Raw genomic sequence first — 22,778 nt, 5'->3', positions numbered from 1 at the left:
GCACTTACCATGTACACACATAAAAGTCTATAATTTACGAAAGCGAAAGCATCTAATTTATAAAACCGAGCTGTGCCCAAGCAGCATTAAAATGTGTCTCGTTCTATTTCCTCCAAACAACAAAGTGCAGGCCCCGCCCTCCGTTCAAATATAAGACTTCATCGTTACCCGCCCGAATTTGTTTCAAGGAGGCGGTGACGGATAAACGTCTGGTCACGTCCTCCAACCAATGACAGCGCTGTTTTCTCTAGCCCCGCCCTGCACAGGTTAAGATTCAAAACAAGGCAGCGAGGACGCCCCGAACCTAAAAATCGAGGAGAGGTGGGGAGTGGGGGTGGCTGAGCGGTTCGAAAGACGAAAGCAAAAAAAAAAAAAAAAAAAGTCCGCTTGGCTTCATCCTCCTTGGTTGGCGCTGCCCGAAGGAGATCCACGAAGGAAGAACTGCTACTGTGGACGAGAAGGGGTGGAACCAGAACCCTGGAGCGTTCGAAGGGGCGGGGTTGGTTGCTGAAGGCGGTGGGGGCGGTTGCGTGACCAGGGCTGCAGAGTCCTTACTTGCGCGGGTCCGCTGTTGTCATGGAGCTCACGAGTAGCAACATTCAGGTGTTGCTTCAAGCGGCCGACTATTTGGAGCGCAGAGAGAGAGGTATTATTCTCGAAGGGTGGTAAAAAAGGGGCGACGCGTATATGGCTCTTAACCGGAGGGCGGCTGAACTGGGTCTCCTCGGTAGGAAGGGAGCGAGTGGGAAAGCGAGGGCAGGTTGGAACCTCTAAAACATACTTACACGTCTTTATATCTATATATTCACACGCGCCAGAAGCCGAACACGGCTATGCTTCTCTCTCGCCTTTCTGCGGACCAGATGCGTTACAATCGCAGAGGAAGCCGAAAACGCGAAAGGCCCTGAGAAACCTCCGGTAAGGCTTCTTCGGTTAGACCTCGGGCTGTTTGATTTTATTCTTTTTTTTTCCTGAAAACTTAAGACAAGGAGGAACGCTACCCTGATGTGGAAAACCAAGTTTTGGAAAAAGGTTGCATTTCCTTCAGGCCAGAGGTTCTTAAAAGTGTGGTCTGGAGACCTTTTTTTTTTGGGGGGGGGGGGGGAGAAGATCTGTGAAGTCAAATGCTTTAATATTTCTCAGTTTTCATTTCTAATAAATATTACATTACCTTACCCATGGAAACCAAAGCTCTTTGGGGTCCTCTGTCATTTTTAATAATGTAAAGGTCGTCCTGGGACCAGAATTTGAGAGCCACTAATCCTAGACCAAGTTTTTATGTTTTTATGTCTACTTTTAGTTTCATTTCTCTCACTATAAGGAGAAAAAGTACTTGGAAGAGCACTCGTATAGAAGAAAGGTACTATTCACACAGGCGTGTAGTAAACAGGCCTTTCTGATTGAAAGAACAAGATATACTCAAAAGGAAGCTGAGGTTGTGTGTGAAATTTAAGCAGGATTTAACTGAAAGGATGGCTGTTGGAAGTATTTTTTTTAACTAGTAGTTAGATTGACTAGTTATTCCTTTAGTGTTTCTGAATGATGCTTCATAATACTTTTCCACTTGGTGCTGAAGCGTATATAGACTTGGGTTTAAATCTTTGACTTGACTTTGAGTCTTATAAATTTCATTATCTAATAACAAAACATTGAAAGATGAAGTATACTTCATATTTGTTTCTCTCTTTTAAGATTGTGCAATGAATGAAAACATTACTTCTTAATATTTGTTACTAGTATTCATATTTTTAAATTGATTTTGCCACTATTGCAAAGGCATGAGATTCTGTCTTCATGCAAATCCAGCAAATTTATGGTTTTCTTTTGAATGGAAAATATTTACTTCTTTGCACAAATGAGGAAGGTTGAAATTGAACATAAGAGATTTTGGTTTGACTGAATGTGTGCTTAGTTTGCTTCACTGAATGATGTTGATAAAAAATAACTATCAATTGTTGGAATTTTAAATATAGTTCATCATTTTTGTTTTGTGTTTCTGTTTCTTCTCAGGTCTGTACAAAATGAGCTGGAGAAACACAGGTACACTTAAAGAAGAATATTGTTCTAATTGGGTTTTTTTTAGGCTCCTCTCCCACATTTTATTGGCTAGGGAAGAAGGATGGACTCATTTCTGCCTGGTCCTAGCTCTGTTAATAACTAGGAAGCACCAATTCCTCCATTAATTTTGAGGGTTAGTTTCTGCTCCAGGGTCACCATTTAAAAATGTTTTCCTTTTTCTAAACCAGGAAATGATCTTTCTAAGTCCTTTCTTCCATTTATATGTTTCTTAATATTTCATACTATTCACACGTACATTTAAGCTGTTTACCAAGTTAACCATTTTCTAGCTTACACAATATACAGGTGAAACTCAAAAAATTAGAATATCATGCAAAAGTTCATTTATTTCAGTAATGCAACTTAAAAGGAAGTTAATATATGAGATAGACTCATTACATGCAAAGCAAGATAGTTCAAGCTGTGATTTGTCATAATTGTGATGATTATGGCTTACAGCTCATGAAAACCCCAAATCCACAATCTCAGAAAATTAGAATATTGTGAAAAGGTACAATATTCTAGGCTCAAAGTGTCCCACTCTAATCAGCTAATTAAGCCATAACGCCTGCAAAGGGTTCCTGATCCTTTAAATGGTCTCTCAGTCTGGTTCAGTAGGAATCATAATCATAAGACTGCTGACCTGACAGTTGTGCAGAAAACCATCATTGACACCCTCCATAAGGAGGGAAAGCCTCAAAAGGTAATTGCAAAAGAAGTTGGATGTTCCCAAAGTGCTGTATCAAAGCACATTAATAAAAAGTTATGTGGAAGGGGAAAGTGTGGAAGAAAAAGGTGCACAAGCAGCAGTGATGACCGCAGCCTGGAGAGGATTGTAGGAAAAGGCCATTCAAAAGTGTTGGGGACTTTCACAAGGAGTGGACTGAGGCTGGAGTCAGTGCATCAAGAGCCATCACACACAGACGGATCCTGGACATGGGCTTCAAATGTCGTATTCCTCTTGTCAAGCCACTCCTGAAGAACAAACATCAGAAGCGTCTTACCTGGGCTAAAGAAAAACGGACCTGGTCTGTTGCTCAGTGGTCCAAAGTCCTCTTTTCTGATGAGAGCAACTTTTGCATCTCATTTGGAAACCAAGGACCCAGAGTATGGAGGAAGAATGGAGAGGCATACACTGCAAGATGCTTGAAGTCGTGTGAAGTTTCCACAGTCTGTGTTGATTTGGGGAGCCATGTCATCTGCTGGTGTTGGTCCACTGTGCTTCATTAAGTCCAGCCGTCTACCAGGAGATTTTGGAGCACTTCATGCTTCCTTCCGCAGACCAGCTTTATGGGGATGCTGACTTCATTTTCCAGCAGGACCTGGCACCTGGCCACACTGCCAAAAGCACCAAAACATGGTTCAATGACCGTGGGATTACTGTGCTTTATTGGCCAGCAAACTCGCCTGACCTGAACCCCATAGAGAATCTATGGGTCATTGCCAAGAGAACGATGAGAGACATGAGACTGAACAATGCAGAAGAGCTGAAGGCCGCTATTGAAGCATCCTGGTCTTCCATAACACCTCAGCAGTGCCACAGGCTGATAGCTTCCATGCCACGCCGCATTGAGGCAGTAATTGCTGCAAAAGGGGCCCAAACCAAGTACTGAGTACATATGCATGCTTATACTTTTCAGAGGCCCGATATTGTTCTATGTACAATCCATGTTTTATTGATTGCATGTAATATTCAAATTTTCTGAGATGGTGGATTTCGGGTTTCCATGAGCTGTAAGCCATAATCATCACAATTATGACAAATCACGGCTTGAACTATCTTGCTTTGCATGTAATGCGTCTCTCTCATATATTAGTTTCACCTTTTAAGTTGCATTACTGAAATAAATGAACTTTGCACGATATTCTAATTGTTCGAGTTTCACCTGTATCATCTCATGAATTAAACAGGGTGAATTTGAATAACAAACTGAGCACCAACAAGAAGTGAATGAGCTTAGCACTGGCCAAACTTAGTTTAGGAAAAAATGCAACTTCTTGGTCTTTATATTGCCCTGGTAAGAATATTTTATCAATTCAAGGCAATGAATTCATGCTCCTCGTAATTCTTTTCCCGTTGATTTATTTTTCCTAAATATTTTAAGCACCCATTTCAGGCTTCTTCAAGTGCAGATAGCTGGTTCTCCATTAGCCTGTTATTATTGGCTGTTCTCATTTCCGGTCAATGAAACTGAACTGGGAATGCAGCAGATGGTAGATAGTATTTTCTATGTAAGTACTTTCAAGTTGAAATGTAGTCCAAGACCATTAACCCTTTCATAACATCTCAATGACTGGAGTTTGTTACATTCTTATCAGCAAGGGAGCATAAAAGATTAGAAATCCATGTTATACAGTATTGTGCCCAGTAAAACAGCAATTCTTAGATTTTCATTACTGTAGTGCTATAAAATCATACATTAATGTAGATAACCTATCCACCCAATGAATTTATCGTGAGCAGCAGATGGCTAAGCTCATTGGTTTAGTTTTCTACATCCCTGAGAATCAGTCTTGACAATGACACCATTCTCAGGTCCAATTAGTTTTAAAAATCCTATCTCCTCTGAATTGATTTCACCCAGAAAGTGGTGACTCAATACAGAAATCTCTGAATTAAGGAATTATTGAGTTCAGCCATATATTAATTATTTACTCTTTGGAAAATGTGGTTCTGCCTTGTTCTGGAGCAGGGGTGTCAAATTGGCGGCCCATGGGCCAGATGCATCATGCGCAGGCGACGTCCACCCTAGCTCCGCAAAGAGGTGAAACGTCACATGATGGCAACATGACGCCACGGGTTGGACACCTGTTTTCTGAGTCTAGAATTCAATTAAGGCTTTACCTAAAATGTGATTGTCCACAGTCTGTTTCTTCCCAGCAGAAGGGCCCAGCTACGGCAGTGTTTAGAACAGTTGAAGCAGCAGATCCCCACAAATACAGAGCATTCTCGTTACACAATACTTAGTCTCCTGCATCGTGCCAGATTGCATATTAAAGTAAGTAATGTACCTCACTTTTTCCAGGAAGCTGTAATAATATTGGGAATAACTAGAGACTGCCTTTCTTGACTGCTTTAGTTGTTAGTAATTTGCAAATGGTATTGAGGGTTCTAGTTTTAATATTTTATTAGAAATAACACATGGCCTTTAAAACTGAAAAATAGTAAAAAAAAAAAAAAGAGAGAGAGAGAGAGGTTTAAGCATGATCAAGTCAATAAATGGAAATGAATAAAGAAGGAAAAACCAATTTGTCATCAGAGAAACTATCTAGAATGTATAAAGGAATTTCGAATCTCTCTTGGAAATGTGAACAATATGAAGGGACGTTTTATTCATTTTTTAAATTCAGAAGATTTTAAAGACAAATGTACAATTGAAATCAGAACTTTCTCATTTGGGATTAATGGATAGCTAGAAAAAAAACATAGAACTTGTGCTTTTATGTACGACATTTGCAGCGTATTCAAAAAAATTCAAGAGGAAAAAATTGATACTCCCCACAATAGAGGAATGGTTGGTGAAGATGATGGAACTTGCAGAGATGGCTAAATTGACTTCCTTGATTACTGGAAATGCCTTGTAGACTTTTCCATCAAATGGAAAAAAATTATACCTATCACATAACTAGGTTTGAGGATTTGAAAAAAAATTGAGTAGAAAAAAGTGAGCTTTTTTTGTAATCATAGAATAAGACTTATGTAACATTACATATCTGCTACAAAGAAAACCAGCAGCTTTTTTTCTGCACCCGTTTTGTTTCCTTTGTTCTGTATTTGTTTTTTGTGTTTTCTTTTAAACTTTTAATAAATTTTGTATTAAAAAAGAAAAACTACTGCCAGCCTTCAAGTAAGTTTAAGAACCAATAAAAACAAAGGGAGAAATCTTAAATCCAGCCAAGAATAACTTTTTATAATTCCTTCAGTTTTTTGTTTAGGGTGAACTACCTAGCAAATGCTTCCAGCTGAATTTGAGAAAGTGGTTGTGCTATTTTTTGTTCCCAATAGTAGCCAATGTGATGTTCCTAGGAGATATGGAAGCATTTCAATTGCAATTCCAAATATTATTTTCCATCCTTCTTTCACTCCCAGAAGCTAGAATACCAGGAACAGAAAGCTCAACAAGTGAAAGAGAGGCTACATTGTGAGCAGCAGAATTTGCACCAGCGCTTAGAAGAATTGCAAGCCCATCTGAATATGGAACGGGCAGCAGATAGCCTGGATTCTTCTCGGTTCTCCTCTGAGCATTCTGACTCAGGTGGGCAATGCCCAATAATGATTCTAGTGCTACATTTTCATGATACTGACAAGTTATGCAGCAAAAAAAATGCAGAGTCTGATAAGCAGAAAGTCACTGGCTATAGTGTTAAATGATAAAAAGGCATGGTAAATTTGGAGAATAACTGAGCCAGATCTATGTTTGTTTTCATTTTATAGGTCACATGGCTCCCAAGCAATCCTGGGCAGCCTAAAACTAAAAAATAACTTACTGAAACAAAAGAAGGGAGGCTTATAAAATCTCAGAGCAGGGGAGATCATTCCAGAGGGCAAGAATTGTAACAGTATGTAGGCTTTCTGTGTCCTACAAGATGACTTTAATCGACAGGACCCAGAATAAATCCTGCTGGATTGAACTGGACAGGCACAGGCAAAGGAAATAAGTGGTCCCTAGGAAAGCTAGCTATGCCTATGTTGAAAATGAAGCTTGTATAAGAGATACTGCATTCCATTTGAATAAAGCATAATGCTAAGGTGGGTTTTTTTTTTTGTTCTGTTGCAGAAAATGAAGTGGACGTAGAAGGCCTGGCATCTGCTAGCATTGGAGATGTCGTGACTGCTTTCAGTACTCAGCAGGAGCACAGCTATTCCAATATCAGCAACTTCTGGTTATGGACAGAAGTTCATTTAGGAGGACAGCATTCATCTAGACAGGCTTCAAGCTTTTCAGAAATTACTTCGTGGCAGGGTAACTGATACATAGTTATAAGACTGTTTTCTGTAAGTAAAGAAGAACCCTTCCTTTCTTAACAAAAAAGACTATGCACCACCTCATCAAATCAAGTCTTGCATCTCCACCTTCTTCACAAAACCAACTAGGACAATTGTTAGAAGCTGACTATACATAACATATGCATCTTACATGTCATCCTAGTTAAGGTTTGTGGAACAGGCAAGTCCATTCTGCAGAGACTTGGGCTGGTGAGGAACCCTAGGTATTTTAAACAAAATATAAACTTAGCTCTTATCTACAGGGAGGATTTTAAAAATCCATATCATAACAGGTAAATGTTGTGCTCAGGTTTTTTTAAATATGAAATATGCTGTTGTTGAATGGACTAATAGTAAAGATTTGCTTCAAGAGACCTTTTGCCATTGCAAAATCTAGGTTTTTCTGACCTTTTTTGACTGAAAGTGAACCACCTTAAGATGTACTCAGTGGGATTTTGATAACTATTTTTAATTGTAACCTAACCTAACCTCCTAAAAGGATGCAGTGGCTCAGTGGCTTAGACGCTGAGCTTGTATATCAGAAGGTCAGCAGTTTAGCGGTTCGAATCCCTAGTGCTGCATAACTGGGTGAGCTCCTGTTACTTGTCCCAGCTTCTGTCAACATAGCAGTTCGAAAGCATGTAAAAATGCAGGTAGAAAAATAGGGACTGCTTTTGTGAGAAGGTAACAGCACTGTGTGCCTTCGGCGTTGAGTCATGCCCGCCACATGACCACGGAGAAGTCTTCGGACAGTGCTGGCTCTTGGGCTTAGAAACGGAGATGAGCATCATCCCTAGAGCTGGAAACAACTAGCATGCATGTGCGGGGAACCTTTACCTTAACGTAACCTCAGTAATTTGTTACATTTATTCACCAATAGCTACAAACTCTCTGAAGTCTCATATACAAAGGCTTACTTTTGAGTTGCATAAGAGGCAAGTGTAAATAGGAAGATAATTAAATGATTGATGAAAAACAGATCCTGAAATTGAAGTCTATTCTTTTAATGATAATTACACCTTTAAGAAAGAAGATGATTGTCAGATTTGTACAGTCTTAATTAAAAAAACATAAAATCTACAGACATTCTGGTCAACTTCCAAAGGAAGGGAAGCTTAAGTTAAAATGAACCTTCCAGTATTATTGTATCACTCTGCCAGTGGCATTTAGTTCCTTCAGTGGAAAAACTGTTTTCTCACACATACTGTTGCTTTTTTGTAGTAGCTGCCTTGCCAGCAAAGTCCTTTGCCTTCTCAGTAACCGCCAAGGCAGTCTCCTTGGCGGTTTCCACTAGTGTTTTAGATGGTGCTTCACCTGTAAAACCAATAAGCCAAAAGTCCAGGAGTAAGTAAATATATCCACTGTACCTAGTTTTTCTGTAAAACTCTAGTTTGTTCCGATTTTGGAAAATATTGTATAAAATTTTAAGTCATTACCTATGAAGAGTGATTTTAATTTTTAATACAGGTAGTTCTCAACTTATAATCATTTGTTTGGCGACCAAAGTTACAATGGCACTGAAAAAAAGTGACTTATGACAGTTTTTTACACTTTATGATCTTGCAGCATCCCCATGATCACAATCAAATACTTGGCAAGTGGCTTATATTTATGACAGTTGCTATATCCTGGGTTCATATGATCATTTTTGCGACGTTCTGACAGTGGGGAAACCAGATTCACTTAACAACTGTTTTAATAACTTAATAAACAGATTCACTTAACTGTGGCAAAGTAGGTTGTAAAATGGGATATAACTGTCTCACTTAGCAGCAGAAACTGGGCTCAATTGTGATTTTAAGTTGAGGAATACCTGTGGTACTTAGAACAAGTCCAAAAAGAATTTTCTTAATCTACATTTTATGTATGCGTTTTTAGTTGCTATTACAGATGTACCCACCTTGCATTTTGCTCAGCACATACTCAAAACCTTTAGTAGTATTGGTCACATTGCTCTTGAATCTAGCCAAGCCAAATTCCTAAAACAAGAGAACAGCCAGTTGAGCAAAGAGATAAAAATAGCCTCTTCTCTATTTATTAGGAGAGCTGAAATATTGAGCAATCAGCCTGGTTTTTCAGCTAGATACCAGTAGTCCCAGATTGTTTATTACAGGCAGTCTCTTCTTTGTCATGCATACACCTGTAGCTCCCTTACCTGGATAGCACGGGAAACGCCAAAGAGACGGGAGGAGACCCAAGCTTCCCGCTTGACTTCTGTCCAGCTACTGTTTTCTGGGTTCTCTCTGTAAACACATCGCTCCTCCACTACCTGCAAGGGAGACAGCATTCCAAAGTAAGAATCACTTCCTCAAACCTTCTGAGTCATTTTATGTTGCCGTAGTGGCGGCAAGTAAATGTAAAACATTTTACTGTTACCATCAGACGTGCATGGTTAATGTTCCAGGTGAATGTGGTCATGGTTCGATTCTGTAGGTCCACAATGGAATCTTCTAGGATATAGACATGGCGGCCAACATTAGGTGGAAAGAAATGCTCTGCCCAGCGTGGCATCCGGTTGGTTTTGGTTAGGAGCCTCCTGGAAAGCAGTTTCTGGTCATCAGTCACCTCTCGATGCAAGATATCTTCTGTTAGGACATGCTTGCTGGGTAAAAAAGACAAGAGAATTTTAAGATATTACCCTATGTTGTGCAGCTATAATTAAATAGCAGCATAACACTCCCTATTTATCTAGTCACACAATTCAGTGGAGTCAAATAATACTATTTCTGTCTTAGCTACCCTATTTTCATATCTAGAATCTTTTGTCAAAACCACACCTATCCTGATTGGGAAGGAGAAATGGAGAAGCATTGCTTTCAGGTTTACTTTTGACAGAATTACAGTTGTATTTCCTCTTCTTGTGCCATATCCATCATCGGACGTTGGCAATCATGTTGGCAATCCTATTTTTGTCAACAGCTGCATGAAAAAGTGCTGCTGAGTTTTGTCCAAAGCAGCCCCTTCGCTTTTGAAGCCATGATATTCTTCTTCTGCCTGGACCTCGTTCACCTTCAATCTTTCCCTGGAGGATTAACTGAATGATGCTGTATTTTTCACAGTTCTACTAGCATGCATTTATTTTATTTGAGTCCAATGGGCAAGAGAAGTGGTCTTATGTTTAATTAGGTCGACCATCTTTTAATTATTTCAGCCAAATATAGGTGTTAAAGTAGGGAAAGTAAGTTAAATAGGACAGTACACAATGACCAAGATTAACCTTATAAATTAATGAGATCAGGATAAAAGAGGCTTAAGAAGATAAGCAGTTGCTAACTAAACTTACCTCAGGAGTATTATTTTAATCTACACTATTGGGGTCTTTCCCTAAGGGGCTCATTTTGACAACAGTTTCTTCTAGCACCAGTTAAACTGAGTCAAACCATTATTGATCATTCTTTTTCCACAGGAATCTTTGAATTTCTAAAATACCACCCCAACTTCCTATTTCAGCTTCCACTCACAGTAGTAAAAGCTTCCTTTAACCCATTGTAAGGTGAGCTCAAACCAACCAGTTCAGCTCCACTGGCTCCCTTCCTCCCTTTAGTGCAGTGTTTCTCAACCTTGGTGACTTTAAGTCCTGTGGACTTCAACTCCCAGAATTCCCCAGCCAGCTGGGGGATTCTGGAAGTTGAAGTCCATAGGACTTAAAAGTCGCCAAGGTTGAGAAACACTGCACTAAAGGGTCACACAGCGGCTTTCGCCATTAGGAGGGAAGGAAAAAAAAGGTTGAGATTCACAATCCCTCCGTTTTCTCCCCTTTGGCTTCATCGGCTGTCCGTGGGCTTCCCAGGTTTACCTCTGGGGCGGAATCCCGGGTCGGCGCAGAGCTTCCCCCGATCGACACAGCAGCCGGAGCCACACCCGTAGTAGCGAGCAGGATGAATGAGAGGAGGTTCGCAAACAGCAGCCCTTTGGCGTCTTGCCCCGAAAGAAGAACCCGCTCCGTGTAACTACGGTCCCTCTCCGCCCGCCCACCCCCCCATGCCTCTCTGAGCCCCTCGGCCAGGAGACGAGGGCAGCTTAGCGCCAGTCCCGCCCGCCCGACAGGACGGAGAAGCGCCCCGTCCCTGCTCGCTCCCCCTGACCTGTAAGGGTTCGGGTAGCGCTGCCAAAAGGCGGTGAAGACTTGGTCCCAAGGCCCTTTCAGGACGCTCAGGGTCAGGAAGTACTTCCCCATCGGCTCCGCGGTCACCGATCCGACGGGAGAGGAGAAGGAGGCGGAGGAAGGAGCCGGCGGAGAGCGTCACCCGGCCCGGCTTGCTCCGACCCGGGCTCACGCTTTCCCGCCGTCCCGTCCACGCAGAGCGGCCAGTGGTAAAGATGGCGGCGGGAGCAGCAGCTGCAGGGACACCGCAGCCGCCATGCAGAAACAGGAGAGGAGTAACGACTTCCGCGGGGCGACGGCAGCGCTTCTTCCGCCGCTGCCTCCTCCCTTCCCTGCTTTCAGCCCAGGCCCCGCCCCCGCCCTCCAGCGCGCTTCCGCTCCCGAATGGAAGCCCCGCCCCTTTCCCCGGGGATGTCCTGGGAAACTGCTTGGCCCAGGCGGCCCGGAAGGAGGCCGCTGCTTCTCTTCGCCTCGTCTCCAGTAGCGGTGGCTGGCCGGCTCCAGCGACATGAGGCCGGGGTGAGTATCGTTGTAGCGTCTCCCACAGTATCTGCCGGGCCTCGTTCGGCGCTGCTGCCCGTGCTTGGTCCTTGGGACCAAGCGGTCCGTACCCGGCGTGCTCCGATGTCATGCTAAATGCACCGGGCAACCGTTCCTCCAGTCCAAGTCAGGTCTTCCTTTCCGCGCCGGGGATTTCCCCGAGGTCGATTCCTGCCTCTCGAGCTGCCTACCAGCGGAACAGCTTCCCTTCAGACGTTGTGGGTGTTTCATCACTGGAGGCCTTTAAGAAGAGACTGGGCAGCCACTTGTCTGGAACGGTAGGGTCTCCTGCTTGAGCAGGGGGTTGGACTAGATGACCTCTAAGGGTACTTTCCAGCTCTATTCTGATTCTGATGTTACCTACTGATATTAGGCGAAGTCTCTGAACTGGAAGAGTAAAAAAGCTTGTGCTTCTAGTCTGGTGACTTTGTCTTCTCACAGGTAGGAGTATTTAGCGTAAGAAAATGGATGCCATGGCTCTTAATCCAAGGTGCCATCACTCTTGGTTGCCAAATACAGAAAGAGAACAGAAGAGAAGGATGCCTTAGGGTTTGGTCAGATATCTTCTCTGTTGTGATGAATCACTGCACTTCCTCTTCTTCCTTCCTTCAGGTGAACTTGCCTAATTGAGCTGCACCTCTTTGGCTGCTCCACCTGACTGAGTTGGGGGAGCTTAGGATCCCTCTGGAGGGCAACACTCGGCTGCGAGGGCAGGAGAATGAGCGGGCAGCGTGTGGATGCCAAAGTTGTGATGCTGGGCAAAGAGTATGTAGGCAAGACCAGCTTGGTGGAGCGATATGTTCACAACCGCTTCCTAGTAGGACCTTATCAAAATGTGAGTTTTGTCTTTTTTTGTGCTGAAAGATTGTCCACTCATTTGTACTGAATCCTTCACAAGTCCATCCATTTCTTCCCCCACATTTCACTAAGTTAGGATTCTCAGGCTTGATTTTATTTTAATGTTATAAGCAACTTTAATCAATATTAGCTGATCTTTTCAGCTAAGCACAGTTGGTCTTGATTGACAGTCAGATAAGAAATTGCCTGGGAAATCCCAGGGCCATTGGCTAGATTGGATAGTCCCCAAACATCCCGGAGGAAACCATTTTGCTAAATGCTGCCAAGAGCTCCTTGTTTTTTTACAGAGTTGTGTTTCCCTGGTGCAGAATTGAAATAGTTTATTTCTTAAGTTCAGACTATCCCCTATCTTGCTGAGTGTTAAGGAGTGCTATAAAACATAGCTATTGAAGAAAATCCTGAGAAAGGAGATCTGGTACAAGATGAAAGCCCCACTCCGGGTTGGGCCTGGATGTTATTGTTCCCGATGATCTTTTAAAATATTCTTCTGTTACTATTATAGAACTGCTGTTATAGTTCTATTGGATTTCAGAAGCTGAGAGTGAATAAATAGATAAATGACAGCCCTGTGGCTCTAGTCATCAGGATTTGAATTTGAGAAGGTTTTTACATTACTTATTGTGAAATGGGGAGCGGCTGATAAACTGAAGTGAAACTATTTCAAAAAGGAGCCATTTTAACTGGAGCAGAGAAGTCTACTTTCCGTTTAAGAGAGCTTTGCAAATGTTTTCTGAGAAGTTACTGATCCTCAATATATAGTGTCTTATCTGCCAGCAGGTGTTTCACTCAGTAATGCACACTAAGAAAATGTTAAAACAGTTGTTTTTCCGGTTTACAAATTATTTATGCCACTGTTGCTTGGATATGATACATTTGCCTCTAAAAAAAGTATTTCATTTATGACCAGTTGTTTAATGACTGGTTTGAAATTAAGACGGACTTCTCCAGAGTTGCTTATGACATGTTTTCAAAGATATGGAGGTAGCTTCTCCCCACCCCCACCCCACCAATATGATCGCATTTTGGGCACTTGGCAATAGGGTCTTTGCAACTTCCCACAGTCAAGTGACTGCAATTACATTTTTGCTGCTTATGGTATTTACTTCTGGTTTGGGGGGCGGGGTGGGGAGTCCTTTGGATGAAATAAATATGCTTAGCAACCACTATAAAAATATTTTTAAAAATGGATCCATTCACATGATGCCTTAAGTTAGGATTGCAGCAACATAGCTGTAATTCTGGGGCCATTTATGGTTGTAAATTGACTATATGTTTGCTTTCCAAAACTGACGGGGATACTATATCTGTGTTCACATCTATCTTTCTTATTTTAGACAATAGGTGCTGCATTCGTGGCTAAAGTAATGGCAGTGGGAGGCCGCACAGTAACCTTGGGTATCTGGGTAAGTCACGGTTGAAATAATAGATATGTGAGAAAGTTTCTTAATTTTATTTCACAATACTGACAGCAGGTATGTTTAATCAATGTTTGCATTGCATTATGCATAGTACTATGTAAAGTAGAACCATACTTTCCCACTAAGTGGAAATCTGACTCTTCTCCATTACCTTTCTCTAGGATACAGCCGGCTCAGAGAGGTATGAAGCTATGAGCCGAATATACTATCGTGGAGCGAAAGCTGCCATTGTATGTTATGGTAAGCATTCATTTGTATGTTATGGTAAGCATTCATTTGGTAAACATGCATGTATTTGCATGTTGGCAGATTTCTAGAGCCAAGCTGACCGTCTTAGCTTGGAACATCGGGGAAACTGCAATTAGAAGATGCCAGTTGGAAAAGGCAATATTTTTTGTAGTGTTCAGACATCAACTGCTACTTTCATCTAGCTCTCCCATCCCATGTTGCCACTTGAAGAAAGTCATTTCACCCTGAAATATCTTGTAATCGGCTCTAGCTAAAATTTGTTGCTACAAAGGGCAGAATGGAAGGAAGAACTACATCTATAATATAGCTGGGTTTGAGGGCAGTGCTATACAAACTATTCTTCTGTTGGATCACCCAGCAATCATAGTTGAGCTGCTTGACAGCAAATGTTATATACTTAAATCTAATACAGCATTATGAGACTCGTCCTGGTCAGGAAATATTATCAGTGGGGAAAAATCTCACTTTATAATCAAATAATTTCATATACAGTAGTGCTTAAACATTTGTGAAACTTTTTAAATTTTCAATATTTCTGCATAAGTAAGACCTAAAATATTCTCTATTGTCCACAAAAGTCCTAAAACTAGATAAAGAGAGCCCCATTAAATAAGTTGTATAGGTACTCTTCAGTTGATGACTGCATTGCTTATGGTATTGAAAAAGTAAATTTACGACTGGTCTTCAAACAAGGCCATTGCAGTGTCTTTGCAGTAGCCTCACATTCATGCGATTAAATTTGGAAACTTCACAACCGGAGGGTATTTATGACCATCATATTGTCCCTGTCATGGCCCCTTCGGATCCCAGTTTGGAGGAGGAAGAGGAATTAGAACTAGTATCATTTGATGGTGATGGTACGGCTCTAATCAGATCTAGGCTTCCTGAGACAGTAAAAATCACACGCTTAGTCCCCCAACCCCTCTTTTTATTTAAACGGCTGTGAATTATGTTCATTCATAGTCCATAATGATTCACAACCAGTCTTGAAGAGTCCGACAGAAATCTGCCAGAGTCTTTCAGGGTAAGGCTGATAAACACCACCTTTATATTCCTTGAAGCACTGCCAGAGACCTAATTGCCAATTAGTTTTGCAAAGCCAAACAGAACACAGTCAAACAGCTTCAGAGTTTAAACAGAGCAGAATGAACAAAATTGCTACCTGCAAAGGCTCAAGTCCCTTTGCTCCTCTTTTATGTCTTATTGGAGGGGGCCAATCATCTCCAAGCCTTATTCCCAAGTCCCCCCTTTTGTCTTAACTGTTCTTGGCAGCTCTGCAGATGCGTGCACTAGGAACAGGCTCCCCCTGTTCTTCTGCCTCGCTGATGCCAGGCTCCGGAGTTAGCACTTAACTACCAGATGGCCCTGGCCACCTCTCTTCCTTCGATGCAGAGCCCTCGTCCAAGTCTTCCCCAGATTCCAGAACTGGCCCATGTTCCTACCCAAACTCCTCACTGTCCGACTCTGCTGCCAGTTCCACACGCTGCCAGCAGACCACCACAGGCTCCCCTGGAATGTTTGGAGAGGTCAGGAGCTGAGGATGATGATGTCCTAGGCTCTTCAGGCATTGGGGGAGGTGGTCAACCAGATGGGGAGCTGCCTCCCCTCACTGACACATGGGGGGATGACCTGCAGACGGGTGGTGGTACGATTGAGAGGCAGCATATCCCCTCTGTTGAGGAACAGCAGCCTTCCCCATTCGATCCAATGGCATAGAGAGTAGAGTGGAGGCAAGCTGAAAGGAGGTCTGAGAGGCTGCTTGGATGAAGGTCTCCATGCTTTGCCTTGGCATGCATTTCCCTGGCCTTGGGAAAACTCTGGCTTGTATTGTGTTTCTGCTGTGGAATTCGACTCTTGCGTGCGGACTCTGGCCTTGCCTTATGGATCTGGAATCTTGTGTACAACTTTACGGACCTTGCTTTATGGACTTCATTTTTGGACTTCCTCTCTGCTTCTGCGATCCGGCTCAGGGTTATTGGCTTTGTTTATGGAACTGTGGGTTGCTGCTTTCGGGGAAGTTTGGGGTGGAACTTTACCGGCGTGCAGGGCCATTTGTTGTGGAATTAGCAGAGCAATAAAGGACTCTAGGGAAGCCTGCCTCTGCCTAGGCAGCCTGGGTCAGAACAATCCCATGGTCACATGATCCCTATTTATGAGCTTCATTGTTGGCTTCCAACAACTCATTGGGAAAGCTGAGCTACAAGTTGTGGTCAAATGACGTCAGTGACTGTGGATGATTTGCTTAATGACTGCAGCAGTCATGAGTCTTGAGTTTAGCCACATGATGTTTCACTTGGCTGCATTGCTTAGCACCACAGCTGCTTGTCCCAATTACAGTTGTGAAGTGAGGACTATCTGTTCTAGCTCATTGGTTTATTAAAGAAAATTATCTAAAGCAACACATTTCTGTACTGTAAAATTATGTGAACCTTTAGGATTAGCAGTTCAGGGAAATTGTCAGCTGGTTCAATCAATGGGCTGATAATTAGATGTGAATGTGGAAGGTCCTACCTTATATAAACAACAGAATTCTGGATATTCACTCTCAAGTCTGATCTTCACAAAACATGAATGTTGTGGAAGTCTGTCACAATTTGACAAAAGGATATTTCTGAAGACTTCTGAAAGCTGTTCTGTAAGGAGGAATGACCTAAAATTCATGTGCAGGACCGATCAATAGTTATTGGAAATGTTTAGTTGCAGTTACTACTGCTCAAAGGGAGTTCACTAGTTACCAAAAATAAAGGTTGGCTTATTTTTTGTCGTATACAAATATGTTCCTTTACCTCAGTTTTCCTCAAATAAATAAATAAAATGAATAAATATAAATAGACTTTTCTAGTTTATTTAATTGGGTTTGTCTATCTAGTAATAACTTGTGTGGAAAACATGCCACATATTTTTGCAGAAATACTGAAAATTCAAAAAGAACCACACATTTTTAAGCACTACTGTATACAGAATTGGAATTGTACTTTGGTACTCAGATTTTGTTGTGATTTAATGAATTTCTTTGGGAAATTGAGCCAATAAAAATGACAGGTATCCGATAACCTTGCTTAACATGCACATAAAGTAGCCCAAATGACTATAATGGCTTTATTAAGAGCCTTTGAGGAAGATACTTCTACTTTCTCAACTGAATTACTCCTTCTAGTTTCTTGACATAGTTCACTTATGCAGGGATGAATGGAACTGCTTTATTTAATTCCAGGGATGGGATCTAGTCCTGACACTTCCTCTTTCCACAGATCTCACTGACAGAAGCAGTTTCCAGAGAGCAAAATTCTGGGTGAATGAACTACAGAACTTTGAGGAAGTACGTTGATCTCTATTTGTAGGCAGAGAAAATGGGATAGTTGGCTTTTCCAGGACAACATCAAGGAAAACTCTGGGATGATGTTTATGGGGTCCTATCAGTGGTCTCTTTTTATAATATATGGGTTATAGTTGTTTGGATGATTCAGATGATCTGTTTATTATTTTTCTGTTGTTTAAATACTGCTACTAGTTTTTACAGAGAATAAATTCCCTCACCCCCATAGGAGATGCTTATGATAGGCACTGATGTAGGGAATTGAGACACTGGAAGTATATTTTGGGAAGCTTGACTTGGTCATTATCAAATTAATCCCCCGGTGTTTATTAAGTTCAAAACTGCTTTAGGGGACCTTCTGAGATCTTTCTTGGCAAAATACTAAACAGAATGAAGACTTAACTCTGTATAGCACGGGTGGTGGTCAAATTTCATTGAGGGCTGCATGTTTGACCTCGGAGGGTGGGGAGGGAGTATAGGGTGTGGCTAGAGTGGGCGTGGCCATGGTGGGCATGGCACAGGACCACACCTCCGCACACATGGTTTTATACACTTATAGAAATAGATAGATGTACACTTCTGTGATTTTGCTTTTTTAATATATACTTGAACGCCCTATGAGAGAGAGACCAGATCCATAGGAAGACTAGAACTATAAATTATTGACATAGGCCCGGGATGGTGAACCTATGGCACGCGTGCCACAGGTGGCACATAGAGCCATTTGTCAGGGCACACGAGGCGGTGCCCTGTCAGCTGAGTTCAGCCTTTTTTAAAGCCATTTTTCACCCTCCCCAGGCTCCAGAGGCTTTATAGGAGTCTGGGGAGGGCGAAAAGAGCCTCCCCCCACCCCGAGAGGCTCTCCGGAGGCTTCAGAAGCTTCCCTGAAGTCTCCAGAGCGCAAAAAACAGGCCCTATGGGCAAACAGGAAGTTCGGGAATGGACTTCCGGTTTGCTCATAGGGTTGGTTTAAGCCCTCCGGAGGATTCAGAACCTCCAGAGGGCCTCCGGGGGGGGCAGGGGAGGCTGTGTTTGCCCTCCCCAGCCTCCTATAAAGCCTCTGGAGCCTGAGGAGGGCAAAAAAACCATGCAAAAAATGGGGGGCGGAGTGCCTCTCATGCACGCATGCGCACTGGGGTGTGTGTCACACATTGCATTATGGGTGCGGCATGCCCACGCATGACCCTCCTGCACTCCCCCCACTTATGGCACGCGAGCCAAAAAAGGTTCGCCATCGCTGACATAGGCTATAGTAGCAGAATCCTGCAAGCATGAAAGGTAAAATATTTTACCTTTCTTCCCTTTTATAAGCTTACGAATTCATTCGTTTCATTTATTAATTAAATTTATAGGCCGCCCAATCCCGGAGGACTCCGGGCGGCTTACAGCGAAAGAAGAAAAAAAAAAGCAAAATAAGTAAAAAAATAGTTTAAAATTCACAACACACATATGTTCTAATCGGGGCTATATAATCAAGGATGGTCTCCTGCAGCACTCTGGCAGCCAAAACAGGCCAAATTTGGGGGCACATTTTGGCTCTCAGAGTGTTGCAGGAGGCTGTCCAGGCCCATAACCGGGGGCTGGGGGGGCACATGGTCCCCCCTGCACCCCATTTTCAGTAGCGGAGGCACCACAGGCCTTTATTATTTCCAGGCTAGCCCCGCAGGCCAGATCTACACCCCCTGTGGGCTGAATTCGGCCCACGGGCCTTGAGTTTGACACCCCTGCTCTATAACGATTCCTGTGAGGAGCAAAGTGTCAGTGGAGTCCTCATATGTTGAAAGTACTAGCCTTGTTTTCTTTTTTTGTAGAACTGCAGGATCTATTTGTGTGGCACCAAAAGTGACTTGCTGGAAGAGGATAAGAGAAGACGAGAAATTGACTTCCATGATGTACAGGACTATGCAGATGGTGTGTTTTTATTTTATTCTGTTGTATATCAGGGTCCTTCTTGTCCCTGTCAGTCATTCATAGGCAGTCCAAATGTTCCACTGACCATGTCTTTGGAAAGACAAACCATGTTTGTTTATTGGTTATAATTCCTCATGGAAGGGACACTGCTGACAATTGCTCAGTTTTGAAAGGAGGGCAAACAGTTCTACTGTCGTCTTCTAAAACAGCAGTTTATTGCAATTATGTGACTTAAGTGTTGCCCTTCAGGGAAAATAATTTGCATCCACCTTTTTGGAGCAATGTCATTGGCTGGAATATTCATGTTTGTTGAAGGGGTTGGGGGGGAAGAGAGGGGAAATGATCTGATTCCAAATGGCTGTGATTTTGTATAGATTGCTCCTGCTCTAGATCTAGCCCAGAGGCTGAGAGTTGTAATAGTTGATATATTATCGGTTACTAGTACAAAACAAAACATTTATCCTTGCCTTCTGACACATCATTCCAGAGATCAAAGCTGAGCTGTTTGAAACCTCAAGCAAGACTGGACAGAATGTAGGTATGTATCTTGTTTGTGTGCAGTACATACATTATGCTAAACATGCCTGGCATTCTTGGAACAACCGAATTCCAGAATAGGCAGAATGTTTAATCATATGTTCATTCCCCTATTTTTCTCTCCTAGTGTTGGAGAGAGGATAATGTGAATGGAGTTATTTTATCTTTTCTTTATGAGAAAAGACAAAGCAACTATTTTTACCTCCACTTCAATTAGAACTACAATATAATTCTAGCAGATCTGTTTAAAAAAAGTTATACTTAGTTAAATTAACTATCCCCCTGCGAGTATACAAATAGACTAAAAGGGTTACATTTTTGGCTGCCTCAGTTTGAGTTTTGAGTTTGAGTTTCATTTTATTTATATGCCGCCCTATTCCCTGCGGGACTCAGGGCGGCGCACAAACCCGAAGGAGGGGAAGGGAAAAACTACAAAAGTACTCAGCAGTTTATCAAAGGGATTTTCATTATTTGCTGTATTTTGAGTGTTTCATTGCTCTGTGTGATTTTATTATCTCTATTTTTTAAGATGAGCTATTCCAGAAGGTGGCTGAAGATTATGCGCATTTTACTGATTTTGACTTAACAGGTGAGTTGCTGAACCAGGCGTGTTTTAAGCATCTATATCCACTTCTAAATCATTTGTTGTATTCCTGAATTAAAACATATATCCAGCATATTATTCCCTGTGAAACTGAGACCTGGAGACCTTTAACTGAATTTAGGAGAATAGTTGTGAATGTGTCCTGAGAAGCATGGAAGGCAGCAGAATCAATAAGCATCTTTTCACACTCCTGTCTTATCAGTAACAGGGAGGATTGGGAATGACGAGAACAGAGGAAAGGTATTGGCTTTTATGCATTACCCACATTTAAGTGAATTGTGACTGCCAAATTTTTCCACAGAAATTTTAATGGAGCCTTAACTATGATTTGTTTGAAATCTGTACAACTTGTATAACCTATATGTGTTTACTTTCAGAGGACAAAGGAGTTGATCTGAATCAAAAGAACACTACCACCTATTTTTACAGCTGTTGTCATCACTGAATTCTTTATTTTGCCAAAAGTAACATTTTCCACCAGAGATTGCAATTCATGCTTTTTATGGTGGGTCACATCTTCTACTTGCTAGTTGGAATGCCTTGCCCTTTGGATATGTAGAACATCATTTGTTGGCCGCTATCCAAGGAAACAGAAGAGATCAAGGATATGAATATGCTGCAAAATGTGCTGCCTTGTTGAGTGGAAGATTTGATTGCCTTGTGCTCCCTTCCCAACAGATATTGACTAAATTATTGAACTGTGTCAAGAATTATTTTTCATCACTATGCACAAGAGACCTTATGCTGACTAGGGTTGTTTCTGCTATTTTGAAGATGTTGCCTGATTCTTAAGCTTATTTAAATGGATTCCAATTAAGTTATCTACATGTAAATAAAATGCAGTGTGGTCTTGTGTGAGGGATATGGTCAGCTTTCTATTTCTGCTGAAAAAGTTTCAGATTATTTGGAGCAGCACTTGGGGATGAGAATTTATCTGCAGTTACAGTATGTCCAGAACTTCAGAAAGTTAGGAAAAGAATCCGTGTCCTGGTTTTACTATGTTATATACAGGTGGTCCTTACTTAACCACTTGTTCAGTGACCCTACTTATGATGGAGCTGAAGGCGTGATACTTACCTCTCTTGATACTTAGGTCACGATTGCCATTTGTGACCTCCTTTTGTCAGTTTCCTATAACCAAAGTCAATAGGGAAATGTATAGGTTGCAAATAGTGATGGTGTGATATTCTTGTTTAATGATGGCAACTGAAAATGTAGGAATTTCTGTCATGAAGTGACATGGTTACATAACCCCACACTTTACAACTGCATTGCTTAGAGATAGAAATGATGGTATCGGTTACTGTTGTTAAATGAGAGCTATCCGTAGGGGCCATATGAGGAAACTTTCTTACCTGCAAGTCATCTCAGAGTGGTTCTAGGGATGACCATCAGTTTCTGCCAATCAGCGGCTGTCAATGTAGCAACAGAAACAACCCTTCTTTCAAATAGGGGTCTCTATTGAGATAGCTTAATCAGAGTTGGCCAAAGTAATTTAATACAACAATGCATAGAACTACATACAGTAGATAGTATTAGGATACTGGAGTTCCAATGCAGTTACAGTGGTGGAATATGGGAGCTAGAGAATGCCAGAAGGCTGTAGAGCGAGATCACAGATGTAATCATGAAAATGCTTTTCCTTTCCTGACAGGGAAGGGTAGTGATGTTTTCTTTTATAAACACTAGCAGTATCAAGGTGTTGGATATATTACACTTCGTTACCTGTTAATTTGTCACTGGAAAATGTTTTTTCTCCCTTTGGACTTTTAAAAATAGGACTGAATCTTCTACTAAGACACTAAAAAGAAAGCTGCACAATGTTTTGGTCAATGATAGACAGAAAGAAGCTCCATCAATTCAGGATGGTGAATAAATAATAATTATCTACGTTTCTAGCTATAGTAAGATAGAAGTTAAAATGCCACGTTAAGGATCCAGCAAAAATCACATTTTAATTTTGCAGCACACTTTCAACAGTTTTTAATAATTTAGTCTGGACAGTTTTAAAAGTCACCAGAAATGAGCATGACTTGACTTTGCCTGAGAGGCAGACAAACAACATTGTGCTCTCTTGGAAGCTAAGCACTGTTGGGCCCATTAACTGTTTGGAGGGGTTAACTGCTGTGAAAGTAGCTTTCCTTTAAAGTAGATTTTAATGTTCTGCCAGACCTTAATGAGACAATGCACACAGA

At 41.8% G+C, this 22,778-nt stretch overlaps 3 protein-coding genes across 4 annotated transcripts; 2 read left to right on the top strand and 1 right to left on the bottom strand.

Annotated features, from left to right (window-relative positions):
• The first annotated feature begins 272 nt into the window (after nucleotides 1-272).
• Nucleotides 273-7,597, top strand: MXD3 (MAX dimerization protein 3). 2 transcript variants are annotated; one of them, XM_032208553.1, is made up of 6 exons: nucleotides 273-646; nucleotides 819-918; nucleotides 2,011-2,040; nucleotides 4,943-5,057; nucleotides 6,149-6,314; nucleotides 6,837-7,597. In XM_032208553.1, the coding sequence occupies exons 1-6, from the start codon at nucleotides 577-579 to the stop codon at nucleotides 7,028-7,030; spliced, it is 675 nt and encodes a 224-aa protein (XP_032064444.1). In that variant the 5' UTR covers nucleotides 273-576; the 3' UTR covers nucleotides 7,031-7,597. The 2 variants fall into 2 exon arrangements, with proteins under 2 accessions (XP_032064444.1, XP_032064443.1); XM_032208552.1 differs by having other exon boundaries at nucleotides 4,940-5,057.
• A 431-nt stretch (nucleotides 7,598-8,028) lies between these two features.
• On the bottom strand, nucleotides 8,029-11,463 carry PRELID1 (PRELI domain containing 1). Its single transcript, XM_032211081.1, has 5 exons — nucleotides 11,131-11,463; nucleotides 9,422-9,647; nucleotides 9,201-9,314; nucleotides 8,946-9,024; nucleotides 8,029-8,359 (listed from the first exon to the last, which is right to left on the bottom strand). Exons 1-5 carry the CDS (start codon nucleotides 11,220-11,222, stop codon nucleotides 8,241-8,243), a joined length of 630 nt encoding a protein of 209 aa, XP_032066972.1. The 5' UTR covers nucleotides 11,223-11,463; the 3' UTR covers nucleotides 8,029-8,240.
• Nucleotides 11,464-11,547: 84 nt separating this feature from the next.
• On the top strand, nucleotides 11,548-21,441 carry RAB24 (RAB24, member RAS oncogene family). Its single transcript, XM_032211082.1, has 9 exons — nucleotides 11,548-11,669; nucleotides 12,303-12,525; nucleotides 13,883-13,951; nucleotides 14,128-14,206; nucleotides 17,467-17,534; nucleotides 19,343-19,442; nucleotides 19,930-19,980; nucleotides 20,509-20,568; nucleotides 20,961-21,441. Exons 2-9 carry the CDS (start codon nucleotides 12,409-12,411, stop codon nucleotides 21,026-21,028), a joined length of 612 nt encoding a protein of 203 aa, XP_032066973.1. The 5' UTR covers nucleotides 11,548-11,669; nucleotides 12,303-12,408; the 3' UTR covers nucleotides 21,029-21,441.
• Nucleotides 21,442-22,778: the final 1,337 nt, after the last annotated feature.

Source organism: Thamnophis elegans, chromosome 2 (assembly GCF_009769535.1).
Source record: "Thamnophis elegans isolate rThaEle1 chromosome 2, rThaEle1.pri, whole genome shotgun sequence".
Lineage (NCBI taxonomy): Eukaryota > Metazoa > Chordata > Lepidosauria > Squamata > Colubridae > Thamnophis > Thamnophis elegans.
This window is presented reverse-complemented; position numbering and strand designations above follow the sequence as displayed.